Consider the following 18,766-nt stretch of genomic DNA (forward strand, 5'->3'; position numbering starts at 1 on the left):
GCATTGCTGAGACCCTGCTGTGCCTTGGCAGTATTTTCTCAGCCAAAGAGCACAGTTTGTATGAATATCATCTGTTGCCCATTGAAGAAAACCCAGTCCCACTGGTCCTGCTGCTGTCAAACAATACTACATCCAAAGTACATGAATTATCATTTTGTTGAATCAGTGAGATGTTTCTTTAATCAGTCTAACAGCAGTTTGCAGTGGTTTGAGTTCACTCATTTTTGGATGATGAAAATAACTTTGAACAGTGATGCTGCTTTTTTTGTGATAAGTGAAAATCTGCTGAGCTTGTGTTGTTGTTATTGTGTGGCTGCAGGTTCTTGGACCAGTATCAGACAGTGTCTACCCATGCTTCAGAAAACATTTCTGCTGTAATACTTGATTCAGGATGCAATGGAGAAACAAAGAACTTTCTACACCATGTTTTCTCACCTTTTTTGCTTGAGCGCCTTTCCTTTACTTGGTCACAAGAGGGTGCTATGGCTCCAGTTGTCGTAGTGTTGGGTATAGCAGTATGGAGTATTAGATACAGAAACTTGGCTTATTCACAACATGTTTAGGGTTTTCCTCAGCTGTCTCATCTGTCTTCAAGGTATAAGCATTCTCAGTACTTGGTCTACAATCTACATCTATAAAGAAAATAAGATTTCAGTCAAGGATATTACTGTGTCCTCTCAAAATGTCATAACTGCCTTCCAAGGTGAAATGCATGGTGAAGGTTGGTTAATAATTCAGATGGCAGAAAGTGTTCCAACTGCAAAAGGCTGACGTGTCACCCCGGGACGTCAGTTTGACCCTGCTGAAGTATAAACCTGTATATAAATAGGCCAGTCATCGGGTATTGAAAGTGATAAACAAGCTTAACTCAAACATAGCAAAACTGTCAAGCATCAATGTTCAAGTCACTGTAAGCAGGACTTTTTATGTGAACAAAAACAAACAACAACAAAAAAAAAAAGAGTACAGACAGAAAGCCATAAGGTCCAGACTATAATTCAACCTGAGTCTTCCTTGGCACTTTGGTTGTTGGGGTTTTTATTTAAATTTCACTTTTGGTGATATAATCTCTTAATGTCAAACATAAGAGGTATACTATAGTTGAAAAGAATCCTACTTCCCACAATAACCATTAAATAAACTCATGCTTTGACTCTAGAGGGAAAACAATAAAGATTTAACTCTAATCTCAAGTAAAAATGTCAAACTGTAAGGTTTGAAAGACCATCCTGACGCTTTGGAAGGCAATGCAGGTGCAAACATCTGACACATCACTTATGAATACACATTAATGCCCCTCATATACCATCAGTTTTATTGTTCCATACAAGAACTGCTCTCAAAATGTTCACTTTCATCAGTATAAACAGAAACAAGCTCTAAGCTTCATCTCCTCATCAGTTTTGGAAGGAGTCCCAACGCCATCATCTCAACCAGGTGAGCCCCTGCAGGAGGCAGGTGTTGCGAATTCTTTGCTACACGGTCCATCAAACTTCTGCTTGAGAAGTAACACTCGGGCATCGTATTCCATCTGTTAATGAGAGCTTGAGTGCCAAAGGTGCGGTCCACCTGGGCTGAGGACCATGCTCACAACCAGACTCAGCCAACACAAGTGAAACTCATGACATCTTCACAGAGCTCAGTGGCCATCACAGCTTTCCTGCAGAGGGAGAACAGAGTTGTACTGTACAAGTAGAGGAGGTTGCTCCAATTAAATGTTAATGTTGCACACATCTCATATTTTATCGGTAATTTAAATAATAACAAAGAAATGAAATAATTCAGTCTGAATATCAGGCTGAAGTCTTTTAAAGGAACATCTCAGCGTTTCCTCATCTGCAGTGGGATTAGTTATGATCATGTAAAGCAGAAAATGTGATGCGATAGCTAAAAGTAGTTAATAAAAAAGCAGCAGGGACAGCCAGTAATTTAGATTAACTAAAATTCAGAGCGTGGAAAACACAGTAGAATAAAGATAATTTGGAGAACTAACATTAAAACAGTTTGTTTCCTGGAATATCAATCAAATGATTCTAGCTTTGCATCCCTAATTACTTGGCATTGGTCCAATGAATCTGGACTTTGCACTTCTCCAGGCCCCCTGAGAACAAAAACACCAAATGGCAAAGAGAGTTCAAACTACTTGCCCAAAGCCAAACTGGTGCACGTGACGCAAGTCAACCCAGGCAACTACACAGCAACTTTCATGGGACAAAACACACACTCGCATGCAAGGACATAGACCTACCCAGGCCTTTTCCCATCTTTTTAGCAGTTGCTCATGCTCTGTGAGCGCACCTCTCCATTGGTTCAAATCTCTGGATGGAATGCTCTCCTCATCTGTCAAATAACAACAACTTTTATGGGTAGGAACCATTACAAATGCATGTCTCTTGGTTAATAAAATAATGGCAGTGCCCTTCGCTCACAACCAGTCCCAGGCACTCCATTGCCAGCCACACACCACCCTGTCCAGATACCTCCAACAGTGAGGTGAACGTCCACCTCAGACATGTCATTTCCTGTGCTGGCCTCAGCGACACAGTGGTAACGGGCGTCCTTGAGCAGCGGCCCCTCTCGGAGCCAGCTGCTCACTAGTACCTCCTTCTGACCCAACGTCCAGCGGTACTCCATTACAGGGGTGTCCAGACTGTGCCCATTTACTAGCCAGTGAATGTGGACATCACTGGGACCTGAGGGACAGAAGCGGACTCTTCATGTTTCACCCCGGATGGTGAGGATAGTGACATTCCACACAGATGTACTATACATGAAATGGGAATACTTGCCTTAGGTTGGTCTGTCTGTGGTGTTTGGTTTCTAACAACATGCAGTATATTTGTACACACAGCGCCTGATCTCAGCACTGATATTCAGTGCATCTTTAGCAGTTGGATGGAGCCAGACATACTGAGCTGTAGCTTGTGTAGGTTTTATAATTTGAAGGCAAATTCATCACTAGTAAGATTCCCAGTATTTGGAAAAATTATTCTGCTTTTATACAACATGATCTTAATTATCGAGCCACATACAATAATTTTTTGTAGTACTTTGTGCCGTTATCCTCACTAGTGAGTCCACATTGCTTAAAAATACATGTTTAAAAAAAAAAAAAAATTAAGAAAACAAACCAGTGTTGAAAACAGTTGACAAGATTTATTTAGCCTCCCTACCAAGAGCAATAGCCCCAAAACGTCCGCTAGATTTATGTACATCTTCGAAGGTTTATTTCCATATATACAAACATATTTACACTGAGTTACAGGCACAAAAAAAGATCCAATAAAGTACTGAGATGTAAGACATTGGAGTATATACTATAATTTGTTCTGAGGAGAGTGTCTCAGCAGCCTGGATAAAAAGGATCCATTTCTAAATTTTACATGTTTCACATCAGACTGCTGTTACACAATAATATACACAAAATGTACCGTGTTCCTTAACATAGAGCTGAGGACTTTGAGCGAACCAAATCACTGAGAGGTTGACAGTCTGATATCCCAGCTTGGTCTTTTAAACATTCACTCGTTCTTCGGGTACCTCACAAAACACACCTAAAAATGGAGGTGAACAACTCTCCACTAGTCAGGCGCCTAAAAGAAAAAGGGCAGGCTTGTTTTTTTTTTTTAACATAATCCTGATGAGTTTACGTTTGGAAAATGGTAACATGCAAGGTGTAGAAAGAAGAGAGAATGAATGAAAAACAATAAAGGGGAGGGTTAAGTGAGAGGAATTTCCAAACCAAGCAGGAGGAAAGGTTGGGTTCAGGGGTTGTGAGCTGAGTCAACGTCACAGGCACCACTCACCCAAGGCCAGGCAGAAGAGCAGGAAGGTCTCCTGGGCATGAACTCCCCAGGCCTGGTCCTTCAGCAGGGGAGGCAACAGTCTAACCTCTGCCTCCCGTGCCTCCACACTGTGGGGCTTGGTGGAGTGAGAGGAGGAGGAGGAGGTGGAAGAAGAGGAGGAGGAGGAGGAAGAGGAGGAAGGGAAGGCAGAGGGAGTGCTACTTCCAGAAGAGGACGGGGAAGATGAAGTGTCGACAGGAGAAGAAGCTGTGAGGGAGGGAGTGATGAAGAAAGAGACAGTATTGAGGAAAATTGGAGATCTACACAAGGGGATGGCATGCAAAAGAGAAGACTGAGGGATATAAAAAAAACAAAACAAATTGGCTGCAATAAATAAAATAAGAACAAATAAGGATGATCACAAGTACTTGTACAAGAGACAAAAATGGTATTACCACAGATGTGACTTATTTTAAATAATAATTGTCTGAAAATGTTCTAAAACTGAAGGTTTGATTAAAATTAATTCTTAAAAAAAAAAAAAAACTTCAGATCATTTCCAGGGATTTTTTAGAAAAAGCATCAAGCATCACGTCATACTGAACATATTTGGGTTATTAACAGACCACATTAGTGAAGACGACTAGAACGGGTTAATACATGCATCCATGTAGGTCAAATTCATAGGGAGCAAAAAAAAATAAAATAAAATAAAATACACAGTGGTTTGATTCATTCCAGCATTTTTCTAAAACGCAAGTTGTCGCATGTCCACTTGTTTTTCTCCTCCTCTGACCTTCAAACCTGATGCTGACACCTCATAGGCCCAAATACCAGGACCTGCAGAGTGCAACACTGTACACAACAAAGCCAGGTTATGATGTACTGAGTAAATCTTCCCTGAGAAATGAATGTGATGTTGAAGCATTTACCCAATAGCCTACACACAATGCTTTGAGAGGAAAGAAAAATGCAAAAGCTTCAAAAGATTATTTCCAAAGCTGTACAAAAAAACATGACTCCAATTTGGAAAACATCAGAGTAACTTACCAATTTGGTAAACAATGTTTCCAATCTGGAATTTAAGAAATAGCTTTTCTTGCTGGACTAAGCTGAGAGGGTTGCAGCTTATGAGAATACAGTTTCTGCTTTATCGTCATAAGTCTTAAATCAGACAGCAGGAGTTACATCTCTACAGGCAATTGGGACACCTGACTTAAGCTTTATGATCATTAAACTTCATCTGATTCTGTGCATTACACATATTTTCATCTGAAGGAAATCACTGGGAAGCGAGCATGTGACCCCCCCCTCCTATAAAATACTTTGTGCTAAGAGGAACAGGAGGCTTCTGGATAGCAGTAAGGTTCATCTGCATCTGCGAACTGGATGGGCTGAGATTCACAGTCCACATCAAAAGGTTTCTCCTGAGAGGTGCTGTCGTCTCCAAAGCTGTGTGAGGGGATCCGACCGTTGCCGCACTCTGGCTCGGTCTCATATCCAGTGTCACGGAGCGCACGCAGGTTTTGGGTGGCTTGGCTGCCGTTCTGCGTGGGTTGCTCAGTCATGTTAATTTTGTCAGCAGCCGATGCTTCCATTAGACCTGATTCACAGGCCTGATACACAGACTGATGGGCGCTCTTGTGGCTGCCCAGGAGAGCAGCCCGCAGCCGCAGGCAGGGGGCTGGAAGGTACTGCATGTAGCAGTTGTACGCCAGGGCAGCCAGGAAGAGGAGGAAAAACAGGAGGAAGAGGAAGAGGAGGGCGATGCTGTTGTTGTAATGCAAATACTCAGCGGCCGGGTCCCGGTTGTCTGGGCGGGGAGCGTTGGAGCTCGGGGGAAGATGCTTTGGCTGGAATTTGATTGTACTGCTGGGGGGTGGGGTTAGTAATGAGTCAGTTTGGGGTGGGGAGGTGAATTGGACTGTGGCTGTGAAGCTGGGAGGGGCAAGGGCCGACATTAGTGGGTCTCTTTCTGTCTTACCATTACTTTCGGCTGCATGTGTTCTAGATGTCTCCTGGCTGCCAAGGGTGGTGGTAGTCACATGGCCTGCCTGGTGTGGGGGTCTGGGAGGGAGATCCAGAGTAAGGACGTACGCAGCCAGGAGGCGGCTGAAGTTCTTGCCAACGGCTGGGGCCCATTCCACAGACCAACATTCGTAGTGACCTTGATCCTCCGGAGCCACGCTGTAAATAAGGAGACCACTTTCACCAATGAGGTGAAAGCGAGAGGCCTCGGTGAGAACAGAGCCATTGGATTTCCACATCACCTGGGCTAGGTTGGAGGGTACCAGGCAAGGCAGCTCAGCAGAGCTCCCCGGTTTCACTGTCACACTCTTGTAGTCCTTCAGAGACCGACCTGACACTGGGAGGCAAAACAGAGGAAAATAATGACTTTGGGGCATGTTAAGTCTGGATTTGTGAGAAGTTTGACAGATGAAGTTAAATGTAGCCTTTGAATTATATGGTGCTAGACTTTTTAACTCTCACTGTTCATGCTACAAAGCTTCTTTTTTTTTTTATTAGGCCGTATGTGTTGTGTTGCGCCCTACCTGAAGGACACTTGTCTGCATCACCATTCAGGCTCTGGATTAGCCTCCTGAAAAAACAGACAAATGTTATTTTCGTGACTGTCCAAAAATACGAAGACACTCTGAAATGAAGAAATACACCACACGAGAGCGTAAAGCAGGTCAGACTGGATGGAGTATCGGTCAAGATTCTACTTTGTTGCTGGTTTTGCTTTCATTTACTGGCATGATAAGGCAAGAGTGGATTACTGGCATGTAGAAAGGAAGATAAGGCTGAATGTTGTCAGTCTAGGTTGATCGCAAATTACCTATGCCACTGGCTGGGAGAGTCGAAGATATTGACACAAGCAGCAGTGTGAGGGTCCCAGGCACAGTATGGGTCTCGAGCCAAGACGCAGTCATCGCAGGTTTGATACCGGCCACAGAAGGCTGTAGGTGACTGGACTACACCAGAGTCTGAGCCAGCGTACAGGGATCGTGTCTGTGGAAGCACAAAGTTGTTCACAGAAATATTTCAGAGAAAGAAGTGCAAACCTTCATGTTATGAAAATACAACTGATCAGTCGATTGTATTTTACCAGGTTCAGAAGTCACAGAGATCAACCATTATCTAAACACAAGCTTACAAATGACTTTAAAAAAAGGCAAATTAGCAAAATATCTGTCTGCAATGTAAGTGTGTGACTTCACTGACAACAAACACACACTATACACTACAGTAAAGATAAATGTGAAGCCTCATTGGATTTGGAGAACCATTGGTTTTGCTGTTAACGGTCATGGGATCTTCTACGTAACTTCCTACTGTGATGTTTTTCAGAGCAGAGTAAGCACGTGGAAAACACTGCATGAGCATCAGCTTTTGCTCCATGACTGTCAGTCACTAAACCGTCCCAGTGAAGACACTGACCTCAGAGGACAACAGAAGGTTCTTGATAGATTCGAAGTTCTTCAGGAGCTGGATCTCCTCCACAATATGAACCTCTCCTTCAAACATCACAGACTTGTGCAGGACTCCTTTATCTAAAGATGAGAATCGATGAAAAATGAAGTTTCCCACCATTTTAAAGAGAAAAATAGTCCAGCAGCCACTGGTTACCTCTGCACTCCCAGAGTTTGACAACTTTGCAGTTAAAGTACATTACAATAAAACACTTGTTCTGACCTGTCCCAGTGAAAATGACATCGTAAATGTTCCTATCAAGTGCCCGGACTCTCGCCACAACGATCTGAGTGTAATTGACATCTTTAGTGATGAGGCGAGGTCCGTTGCCGATGGGCAGGACAGGATCCTCCAGCAGGGGGTGGTCCTTGACAAACTGAAGGGTCTTGTCGGGCAGGTGGAGAGAGCTGCTAATGTTCTGCCGTCGCATTAGGTTGTTAATACACTGGTAAGGGGAAAGAGGCATGAAATATTAAGTGTGAAGTACGTTCACATCCACCGTGTGTGCAGCACATTCCAAGACATGTTATTCTGTCTGCTGTTCTGTCCTACACAAAAAACTTGCACAAGCATTTCTACAAAACTGAGCTCAGTCTTAATTATTCAAGCTGTTTAAAGGTCCTTACTGCTCCAGGACGTGGAGAAGGGGTGATGCCGTTGTACCGGACCCACTTGGTGTGGGACTGCTCCACTGTGGCCTTTTGCATGTACTTGCCCTTGGAGAAGACCTCTTCCACAGCTGTCATGTTGTAGGCACACACTGCTGACAAACCCACATTACCCCTGAGGGGATGATGATGGAGTCAGGACAGGAGTGGGAGAAGGAAGAGAAGTGAATTTAAGTGGAAGCATTGTATCATGGTATCCCCCTTTTTTCTTCCCCTTTTCTGACCCTGACTGATCCCCTGCTCAAATTACTGACCACTGGGAGGTGAAGACCCCGTAGATGACCGTGTCCTTCCAGTCTGCCCCCTTCAGGATGAAGACATCATGTACTACATTGAAGACAAAGTTGAGCTCAGGCATGGAGCAAACCAGCTTGGCTTTCAGGAAGGAAGTCCACTTCTTCTGCAGAGTGCGCTGTCCTCCGAGGTCACCCTGCAGAGAGGTTTGTCAACACGTTAGGTGGTGTAGGGAGAGGAAAGAAGTGGAAGAAAAAGAAATGAGAAGAGGAAGAGGGGATGGCAGGCATATGAGTGTGTGCAAGAGCGTCATTTCCACTATGGCTACTTTGAGTGCTTAACAGATTTTTCTTGCTCCGAGTGTCGTCTCTCAGGCTTCATGCAGGCTGCCTCTGCCTCACTGGTGAAGATTACTGCTGCTGTATGCAGCCTGAAGATAATAAGACACTCCTCAAGACTGAAAAAAGATACTGCCACTGTTTTTTTTGAGTGATATTCACATTTTACAGTTCTCTCCAAAAACAGAAGGTGCCAGAATTAAACATTAATTTAAGACGAAAGCAAAAAGCCAAAAAAACATCAGACAGAATACATGAATGTGCCTGAACAGCTGATCAGTGACAGTTTGAATATCTTTAACTGAGAAGTTTTGCAAAGTAGCCTCTTTATGAGTGAGCTGAAGTCTTTCTTTTGAATTATTATGTGCTCATTTATTGAAAATGACAACAGTCTCAATAATTATGATACTGACAAATTCTCTCTTTTCAAGTACTGCACACATTCTTTCTGATGTTCAAAGACAAAAAATGAACTGAACACACTGTCTTACAAAGAAACAACTACAGTGCAGAGCCTTATGTTAAACAGAATTTCACAAAAAAAGTCAAATAGTGTATCTCCACTGGACCACAGTTATGTTTAGGTACTCTAGTTTGGGAGAAAAAAAATGCTTTGTTGGTTATGTGATTTAAATGAAATTGAAGCAATCCTTTTAATGTCTTAATGTTAATTACATAACCATTCAAGGTCTCTAGTTTTTGGGCAATTATCCCTTCATTTCTGGTTTTGGTTGAAATATTTTGAAAAACCCTCAGTTATGTTGTAGGAGGGGAACCTTTATTGTGGCAGATTTAATTGTAAATTGTTTTTTTTGCCGAATGCTTCACTGCTGCAGTAGTATTTCTGGTATCTTATATCCACATGGGCTGGGCGCTTCTATGTGTAAGGCACAATGGATAACACAGGTGACCAAGTGTGGTTGAGTTGTGCAGCCATAGGAACTGAGATTAGATCAAGAAAACAGAAAATTGAGCAAGGGACAAAGAGGACTCTAGACAGAGAAAGACATGCACACAACAGGAACATAAGGGTTGCTGGTATGTGCAGATGGTACATGACGTGTACTGACCTTACAGACACGCGCCACCCTGGGGATGAGCAGCTTGCCAAAGAATTCATACTCCACTGACACCTCAGTGAAGAAGTAGTAGATTTTATCATCCTCACCGTCCACTCTGTTTGTCCCTTCCCTGATCACATCGGCAAAAACAAAACTGGGCTCTGCAAGGAGAGCGAAGAGGGGAGAGACAGGAGAGACTATTGGTAAAGGGGAGCACAGGAAATGAAGACTGGGGCAGCTGATCTGCTTTTGTAAAAGCCTGGTTGTACTGTAAAGAAAAAAAATCCTCTCCTGACAACATACCAATCTTTTAATAAATTCTAAAATGTTCATATGTTGTCCTAACTCACCGTTGAGCCATGATGTGGAGTACTCTGTCCTCAGCAGGGACTGGGGTGGAGAGTATCTGGATATAATCGGTTCACTGCCTAAGAAGTTATAAGCTGTCCCTGAGTACAGCTCTCCATCTGATAGAAAAGCAGGGAATAAAATGATTGTCCAGCATTTACCCCCCGTTACTGAATAAAAAACAAATAAATAAATAAAACAGATTATTGGGGATTATTGTGCATCTTACTGTGGGACTGACAACCCATAGAGCTCTTTGTGAAATGCCATAAGACTGTCCTCAACTCACCAACCATGACAGTAGTAAAGCTTTGGGAGGGGTCAAAGGAACACTTCCCCCTGCCATCTTCAGCTTGACCGAGCAACGAGAAGTCCGCAAGGTTCTGCAAGCGGAGTTTAAGATTAAATTTCACTTAAAGGTTGCAGCGATGACTGGCGAACCCAAGCACATGTTTATTCGTCCATCATACTACACCACGGAGGGATTAACCTACCAAGTAGTCACACTGCGGCTGAAAGGCATGCGTGCCGCACACATACAGGCGCTCATCGTCTACAACTTGGAGCACTCGAATGTAGTTTGGACAGTCCCTCTAGGAAAGCAACATTAGACAAAATAATTAATGATATTTCATTGCAGGCTGTTATAGTTAGCAGCAAGAGTGATTCTGACAGCATATAGGTGAAGACAGATATTAGCACACAGTGTGAATTATTTGACTAACCTCTTTTGATTTTCCTTTAAGTGTGCACATCGTCATGGGGATTTCTGCAACAGTCCACTGAACCTTAAAATGGTTAAGAAAGAAATCATAGTTAAAATGTGAGTATTTTTACTAGCACTTTTTTTTCTTCCTTTGTCACAAATCTTCTCTCCTCTGTGTATTTTGTTACCTTGTTGTGTCTGACTGTCACATTCTTCTTGCTGAGCTCAAAGATGGCGTCTCTGGCTCCCACATACAACGCATCCTTTTTCTCACTCAGCAACAAAGTGGTGTAATTGAAGATCTCTGGCTCTGAAAACTCCATCACATCTAAATCTGAGCACAAAACCTTTAGATCAGATTACTTCAAAAATGGAAAATGAGCATAAACTAAACATGCTACATTTTACTTATCAATGTATGCATTCGGTTATTATATTACAGATCACAAAGTTATAATGTGATGAGGGTAAGAGGTCAAAACAGAGCTCGGGGAAAAAGTGGATACTGGACTGAAATTAATCAGGTGGCCAGAAAAACAGTCTAAATGAATGCTAATGTTGATCCATGTGTTGTGTCTGAAAACATTATTTTACTAACAAGTTCGCTATAACAACATTATGAAGTGACAATATGTCAATAGTGTTTGTGCTGCCCCCAAGTAGCCAAATAAAGCAGCTCATACTGGTTTAAGGTATACCTTTAATTCCTTAGGAGTAAATTTATAAATATGAACAACAATGTAGTCTGGCGATATGGCCACCAAAACACAACTTTGATTAAAAGATGTTTTGAGAAGCATTTTGTCCTCTCTAAGTGGTGCATATTAGTTCTGCGTTGAGTGCATCCCTCATTATACCATGTTGTGACTGATGGCAAACCCAGCGGAGAGTTTGTGTCTGACTGGCTTTGGCTGTGCCAGGTGCAAGTGGGTTCGGGTTGCAGGTGCCTGGACATAAACACCACAATGATGAAAGCAAACACCCTCACTGATTGACTGACTGAACCAGTGACTTTTGCCACAGCGAGTGGGAGAAATTTGACTTTTTTAAAGCGGTGGCTTGTACCGTTTCTCACAGACTGGTTGACTGGAGCTATTTATGTAAACAGCAGTATTCAAAGCAGAACTTCCGCCTGACAGGAAGTCTTTAAGCTCGAGAGTTTGTGGTGAGATACATGAAAGAAAACAGATGTCACCGAGCTATATAATCTTAATCTTGAGTTTTGACACAAAGATCATCTATACAGTATGAAGGCTCAGTTCTTCATGCACTGCTAATAGAGCAACTGCATTTGTGAATTGTAAACTTAGTAAATAACAATTCAAAAAAAAAAAAAAAAAAGTATGACTTCCCAAATTCACTGTTCATTACTCAAGAAAAGTTTCATTTTAAATCAGGAAAGGAAAAGAGCATTTACCAGAAATGTTTTAAATATCTGAGGATGGGACTTACTGTAAGAAGGACACCAAGGTATAGAGATGTTGCTCACAATAACCTTTAAAAACAGCTACATTTTAATATTTATATAAACTTAAATACCTGCGTGTATGTGCATCATACTTAGATGTTTGGTATCCTATCTGTGTTCAGCCTTGCTGTCCTTGTTTATTTTCTATAAAATTTCTTGGTGTGTAAGTGCACTGTCAAATTCTGATTCTAATATATTAAATATATGATTACGTCAATGTCAAAACATTTAGAAATCAATTGATTCACAATGCAAAAAAAAGTTACCAGAGAGAAAGTGTCAAGTATCTTCATTGTATTGTATGTATTAATATTTGGAACTACCATAGTTTAGTTTTCCTTCAGAGCGATTTGTTACCAGAACTGGAAACATTTTTTTTATGTCAATCACTTAATGCCCAATTGCTCATAAATACTACAGTTCCACGATGTCTATACATCAGCCTTACCTTGATGTCTCCAGGAGGTTCGAGGGACAGCATGGGGTCCATGGGTGGAGACCTCCAGGAGCAGCCCCAAAAACACTCCCAACACGCCAAATCCCATATTAGACTCTGATAACTTCGGAACTGTGATGTTTCCTCTGCAAGACAAAAGCGAAGCAATACTCTAAAAAATACAAGGATGTAGCAATGAACGAGTTTCCCAGAGGCTGATCTTATCATGCAGTACTGGCGCTACAAGGGGACAGGCATCAAATCAAATCCACTTCCCTCATACTGAAAGCTGGCAGGGCTGATTCATCCTCTTTTGTATGGCTTAGGTTAGTACAGAGCGTCACATGCATTTGAATAAAATCAGTCAAAGAAGATATTTTGGACAGAAATAACACAACAACACTCCTATTATGTTAAAAGCAAATACAGATCATATTTGTCATGGGGAAATGAAAAAGAAGAAAGTTTCTGACCACAGTGTGACACTAGAGCCGCAATGATTCTTTAATTAATGTTTAATACACCACAAAACACAGCAAGTAAACTCTAAAGCCCGTCTTGTAAGTGATTTTACAAAGCAAATAACAAAACAGGAAAACAGATGGAGTTCAATTTGAATGAGGGGGCAGTGGGGGGGGGGCACATGACGAAGGCCTGAACTAACATGACTTCCAGTGGCAGAAAAACACCCGCTCTTGTTAGTAATAAGCGCAAAAACTAGACACACACTTACTTGATGCTCTGGTATGCAAATGATTGCACATGTCTGACCTCTGCCAACAGTCACGCTAAAGTGGTGTGTCTTATGACGACTGTATGCCGCCTCGGGCCTAAGAAAACGCTCCCTTCTGGGGTAACGAGTTATTCTGCAATTTATCGTTAGACATTGTAGTAGGTGCGTCTGTCTGTCGCAGATGATGATGACAAAGACCGTGGTGATGGCGGCATTCCTGGTATCGGCTCTTATCAGATGCGGGCGCCACTATCCTTCAGCCTTTCAACAGCTCCTTCCTGGTACATTCACTTCAGGATTAGGCTGCTCTATGACATTTGTGTTAAGTGTTAACTTATCCAGGTCCACCTCTGAAAGTTGAAGTTGTCGGTATAATCAATAAACTGACATACTTAATGCATGTTTTTTTTTTTCTCTTTAGTACTTTGGTTTAAAATGCAGATCATCACAGAGAAACACTCATGAAATCCATCAAATATTCCTAAAAGTGATTTAATAAATTTGTACTTTTGGTTACCCATGGGTTCAAGCTTTTATCTCGATATGTCTCAAACATAATAGATTCAGTTGCTTTACCTAATCATATTTTTGGGCTTTCAGTCATTTTGATCGGACTCATTTTGGGCTAAAATTATAATGTCTTCTGCATATATTTCATGTCGGCTGTTTTAGGTCAGTTTTAAAAAAAAATCGCTAGGGGGTAGCTCATGCTTTAAAGCTTAAGTAATATATTGAAATAAATCTCTAAATCTGTTCTCAATCCTGCTGGTAATACATGCAATGTTGGCCAAAATTACTGCAGGACACATGCAAAATAATCCTGAGGTCAGTTTTCACGACTGTCAACCAAATTTGTTCCAACATGGACCAATTGCCTTTTTTCTTTTGTAAGAAAGTGATGGTATTAACTCAGAAGGAGTTTAACTGACATAATTCATTTAACTTGTAAGGGTCAAGTGCTTCTTTTCTCTCTTTCCAGTCATGTGAAAGGAACAATATGGGATGTGTCCCAGCACTGGATGCAGGATTTTTTTCTACGTTAGCATACACAAAGTTGGGTTTTACAATATTACAGATGACTCTGTTGATGAGTCCTGTGTGTTCACTCAAAGCCAAATGTTGTTGCAGCAAGCAGAAGGCAGGTGGGTCAGGCTGGTCAGGTGACTGTGTGCAGAAAGTAAAATGATCTGGCACAAAGCAGGTTATTCTGGTTTGCCATGAAACGAACGAAAGAAGCTGCAGTACCCGCAGCACACCTCCGCAAAAACGGGTGAGGCGGCCACATGAAGAAGGGGATAAAAGGTTATCGGATGTCTTGTAAGACTGGGATTAAGATTACAAAACTTTTCTCTCACAGGAACCAGAAAGCAGTCTCACTATGTCCCAGCTATACTGAAGTAAGTAGCACTGAAGCTACTGAAAAGAATTATATTCGGTAAAATTTACAATCAAATGGCTGAAGAAGAAGGACAGCATCAAGTGTTTTAACTGCATTTGTAGGTCATTTGTCCTCATTTTGGGTTTTAAATTCAAAATTACATAAGGAATGAAAAAATAAATCATTGTTAAGCACATTTTAATGACCCAGTGGCAGCACTGTGGCTCATTCCCCTCAAATATAGGTTAGTAATCAGTCACCCAGTCGGGAGGGGGGGTTATCATGTCGCACAGCACATATAAACAATCAATGAGGACTACCGCAGCTAGAGGACAAAGGCAGAGAATGATAATTGATTATTGATGTAGTCGCAAATAAGAACAAATGGCCCCAGAGGTATGACCCTACCAATACAGGGATTGTTTGGTTTTATTGTGAGGGTCTCCATCGACTAAATCAGGCAAAGATGGAATTCCATCCCGGCTTCAGCCTCAGCCACAGACTCCACAGTGCTAAAGAGGGGGTCAGATACACAAGGACCTATTGTTTACTGAAGATGAGGGTAGCCTCCACTCCACTCCACTCCACCCCCATCACATCCACATCATCACCGCAGAGCACTTAACAATGAACAGAGAGAGAGAGAGAGAGACAGAGAGAGAGAGAGAGAGAGAGAGAGAGAGAGACGGGACAGGGAAGCAAAGGAGGGAGAGAAAGGCATCACTTCTCCCTCTCATCCAGTTCTTTTACAGTCTTGCCAATTTAAATGCCAGGACAGCTTAGCCCTGAGCCAAGCCAGTGTTTTCAAAGATCACACAAGCACATGAGATCTGGAAGCATCCCATAAGAGATGATCCATAAACTGTATGATGATGGCAGCAGAAACTCTGAGAGAGAGAGAGAGAGAGAGAGAGACAGAGAGGAGTGACCTGACAAATTTTTTGGCCTTTGATAAATCCTCTATCAGCACGCTGCATAAATAAAAGCCTCAGATCAGACTCATCCCTCTATCTGTACACTCCTGACGCCCTCCATCAATCCCAGAGCAATTTAGGGCAAAGCTTAAAAAGGGGGGGAAAAAAGCTTCAAGCCCCTTTGAGTCAGGGTTACAGTAGCAGAATGAGAATACTGGCAGCTACCCTATGCTGCTGAGAGATTTAGAGGAGTGGCCACACTGGCCTGGGATATTTAAGACGGTTACCATGCTGGCAGGTCTCTTTGAGCCCTTTGTGTTCCCCTCTCAGCTCCTTTGGCTGGGCAGGGAGGTTGACACCTGCTTGGGGCCTTGGGGTTCCCAGCCCTGTGTTGTTAACTGGGCACAGACATTGGCAGGCTGCCGACTGAAGACAGGGGACAGAGAGGGGGAAAACTGGAGCTATGCCTATCTGTGCACAAGCACTTTGAATGTGTTGGTGAGTATGAAAAGAGAAAAGAAATAATGCGACGCAAACAAATCATTAGAGGTGTGCCAAACATTTCATTTTAATCATTTGGTCATCATAATAAAGAACTGCAAAACTAGATTTTGTTGGCAGCTTTATACCCTTTCATTGTCGTTTTAAGCTTTGACACATAATGTCAGTTGGTTAAGTGCAGGGACTGCTGAATAACCAGTACACTCCTCCCTAATTGGCCAGTTTTAATGGAAAAGAAGAAAGGCTGTTACCTCTCACTCAATTTCAGAGCAGTGTCCTTGCAAAGGACAAAATGATGAGAGCTTCACTTTGAACAATCTTTGTTTAAAGGCCAACGGGTGTGCAAGAAGGATCTGTAGGACTGTAAGAAAGAAAAGGCACTTCCCTCTGGTGGATGCATATAAAATGCTAGATAAATTTTGAGGCTTTTCAATAACATGCTTCAAAAATAAAAAGCTATTTCCTCTGAAGTGAAGATGAAGATTAAATATACCACCAAATATGTCTGAATCCCAATATGGCCCAATCAAGTATGATGCATGCATTTCGAAATGCAGTGCACCACTTACATTGATCATAAAATCTGGCTTTACTGGGGATTTAGAACAATTTTACAAATCTGGAAAGCAATTATGACAATTATAAGGTAAACAGTTTAACACTCATGTGTGCTCGCATGTATTTGAGTGGCCCAAGCAGCACAGTGCTGGATGATATCGGATTGCAGCAAAAGTTAAGCCCGTTTCTTTTTTTGGTAACCAACCCTGCGTTGTATTGGTGGCACCCCAGCTCCATCGACAGTCTGGATTCATTCAAACTAAGTTGGTCTGAACACAGCTAACAACCCACGACCTAAAGACCATTTCATATTGTCTGTGGCGACTGTTCAAGTATAAAGAAATAAAGGGCTAATAATAAGCATATAGTTTAGGTGCATTAACCAAGCCATATCTGATGCAAAGAGAGCAGAATGTTCTGAGGAAATGGTGCGAAGACTTGTCATCGAGGACCACATACAGGCCACTCCATTTCCAATGCAGAGAAAAGAAGCTTCACATCCTGTGTGCAGAGAGTATGGGAGGATACACAGAGTGTGATGGAGGGTGATGTGAGGGAATTGGACATTCAGTGCCTGCCAACAACTCCAACCCCTCACTTCTTTCCCCTCACTGGCTCTCTTTTTCCATGTACTCACTCATCATCAACAGAGATGCTCTTCTTCCTCTAGCTGCAGCACGCCAAGAAGCTGCTTTTTTCCTGCTCTGTCTGTTGCTATAATACCAATGGACCTAACCATGCACAAAAAAACAGAACAAGTAGTTCCATTTATGGAAATAATATCTCTTGTGGTAGTCCAACATGACATTTCAACACTGACATGCTTTGCTCTAAGTTGCTTACTTTCCTCTTAGTCAAAATAACTTGTGTTGTTAAGTTGCTGTTTCACACCTCCATGTCGAGTCAATAATGTACTGTCAGTCTGTTTCTTAGACGGCAGACAAACCCGTAACCATCACAGGTAAAGCGTTCTCTTACCTTTCTCAATCTCTATGATTTTATCCACAACATTTATACCAGTGTTGGCAGGCTACAGAAACAGAAACACTTCTCTGTATTAACACCATACAGGTCAAGAGTACCACAAACATCAACAGCTTTCTTAAAGTTTTAACAAAAACTAATTGTAGCCACCTTCATGTAGGCGGGATGAAAAGGATTAGACTGCATTATTTTTTTTTATTAAATGTACTTTATACACCACATCTTCGGAGTTGCAGAGAGCTGACTTAATCCACCAGACCATCTGTACAGTACCCACCCAGCTGTGGGAATGATGATAACGCAGCATGGAGAGTTTCCGTTCATTGGAGGTTTTCTACAAAACCAATCATATAATGGGGGTGACTGAGTCTCTGTCACCCCCACAGTTGTTAAAGTCACAGTAAGGGCAAATGGGAGCTGAAAGTGGTCCCGAGAGTCGTTCTCAAAAACTTGATGCAGATAACATCCACTGAAGTATTTGTAATACAAAAATGCATGGCCAGAGTAACACCTGCAGAAACACCTGGTCAACCACAAAACACATCTAAAAGAAGAGTTTCCTGTGTTCGAGCCCAGTCCCCCACAGCAGCAGGAGCTGACATTAGCAGGCCTCCAGCCAACATCTTTGGGTAATCCGTTAGCTGGTTGGATGAGTTGTTGTTGGAGAAAACTGTGCTTTTGGTCAATGTGTTAGCTGATATTAGCTTAGTTTTTTTTCTACCGCAGTATGACACCACTTGTGTGTGAAATCCAATCATACTCTACAGACAAAATGAATCAACTGAGAAAGCCATCTGAATTAACTGTAGTAATAGCTGTATTTTAAACAAGAATGCCTAGATGCAATTACATGCAGACTTTAGAATATACATCTGTAGAGTTGTTTTCCAAGAGTAATAAAAAGAAAAATTCAGTGTGTGCAGAACTCCAAGAGCTGTTATGCTATTTTCTCCAACAGCGCTGGGGCTTTATGTGTATTCTTCAGGAGTACTTTGGGTTATTTGCAGCCAGGCCTGTATGAGAAAGTGAGGGAGCAAGAGTCTTCACTTGAAACAAAAATACTGGAAGGATGACACACTGATGGGGACAGATGTCTGCTCTAATGTCGTTTGGCTGTAGTTGCAACAGAGGCCCGAGCACGCTCACATATGTACATGACAATGCCAACTCTGGGCATCAA

General features: G+C 42.1%; 1 protein-coding gene across 4 annotated transcripts in view; it reads right to left on the bottom strand.

Annotated features, from left to right (window-relative positions):
* Positions 1-960: 960 nt before the first annotated feature.
* The window catches only part of sema4d (sema domain, immunoglobulin domain (Ig), transmembrane domain (TM) and short cytoplasmic domain, (semaphorin) 4D), a 36,782-nt gene continuing 18,976 nt past the window's right edge, over positions 961-18,766 (bottom strand). For 2 of the 4 annotated variants that reach the window (XM_046374265.1, XM_046374267.1), the window contains 17 exons: positions 12,531-12,664; positions 10,803-10,948; positions 10,634-10,696; positions 10,403-10,501; positions 10,198-10,291; positions 9,911-10,027; positions 9,570-9,721; positions 8,182-8,357; positions 7,886-8,042; positions 7,482-7,704; positions 7,227-7,339; positions 6,625-6,797; positions 6,338-6,384; positions 5,770-6,150; positions 3,807-4,052; positions 2,481-2,693; positions 961-2,340 (listed from right to left, as the gene is read on the bottom strand). In XM_046374265.1, coding sequence (XP_046230221.1) covers positions 2,135-2,340; positions 2,481-2,693; positions 3,807-4,052; positions 5,770-6,150; positions 6,338-6,384; positions 6,625-6,797; positions 7,227-7,339; positions 7,482-7,704; positions 7,886-8,042; positions 8,182-8,357; positions 9,570-9,721; positions 9,911-10,027; positions 10,198-10,291; positions 10,403-10,501; positions 10,634-10,696; positions 10,803-10,948; positions 12,531-12,664 — 2,740 coding nt within the window. In that variant the 3' untranslated portion in view covers positions 961-2,134. Of the gene's footprint in view, positions 2,341-2,480; positions 2,694-3,787; positions 6,151-6,337; positions 6,385-6,624; positions 6,798-7,226; positions 7,340-7,481; positions 7,705-7,885; positions 8,043-8,181; positions 8,358-9,569; positions 9,722-9,910; positions 10,028-10,197; positions 10,292-10,402; positions 10,502-10,633; positions 10,697-10,802; positions 10,949-12,530; positions 12,665-18,766 lie in introns of those variants that run through there. The other 2 variants (XM_046374268.1, XM_046374266.1) reach the window with 2 other exon arrangements.

Source organism: Scatophagus argus, chromosome 20, assembly GCF_020382885.2.
Source record: "Scatophagus argus isolate fScaArg1 chromosome 20, fScaArg1.pri, whole genome shotgun sequence".
Taxonomy (NCBI): Eukaryota; Metazoa; Chordata; class Actinopteri; family Scatophagidae; genus Scatophagus; species Scatophagus argus.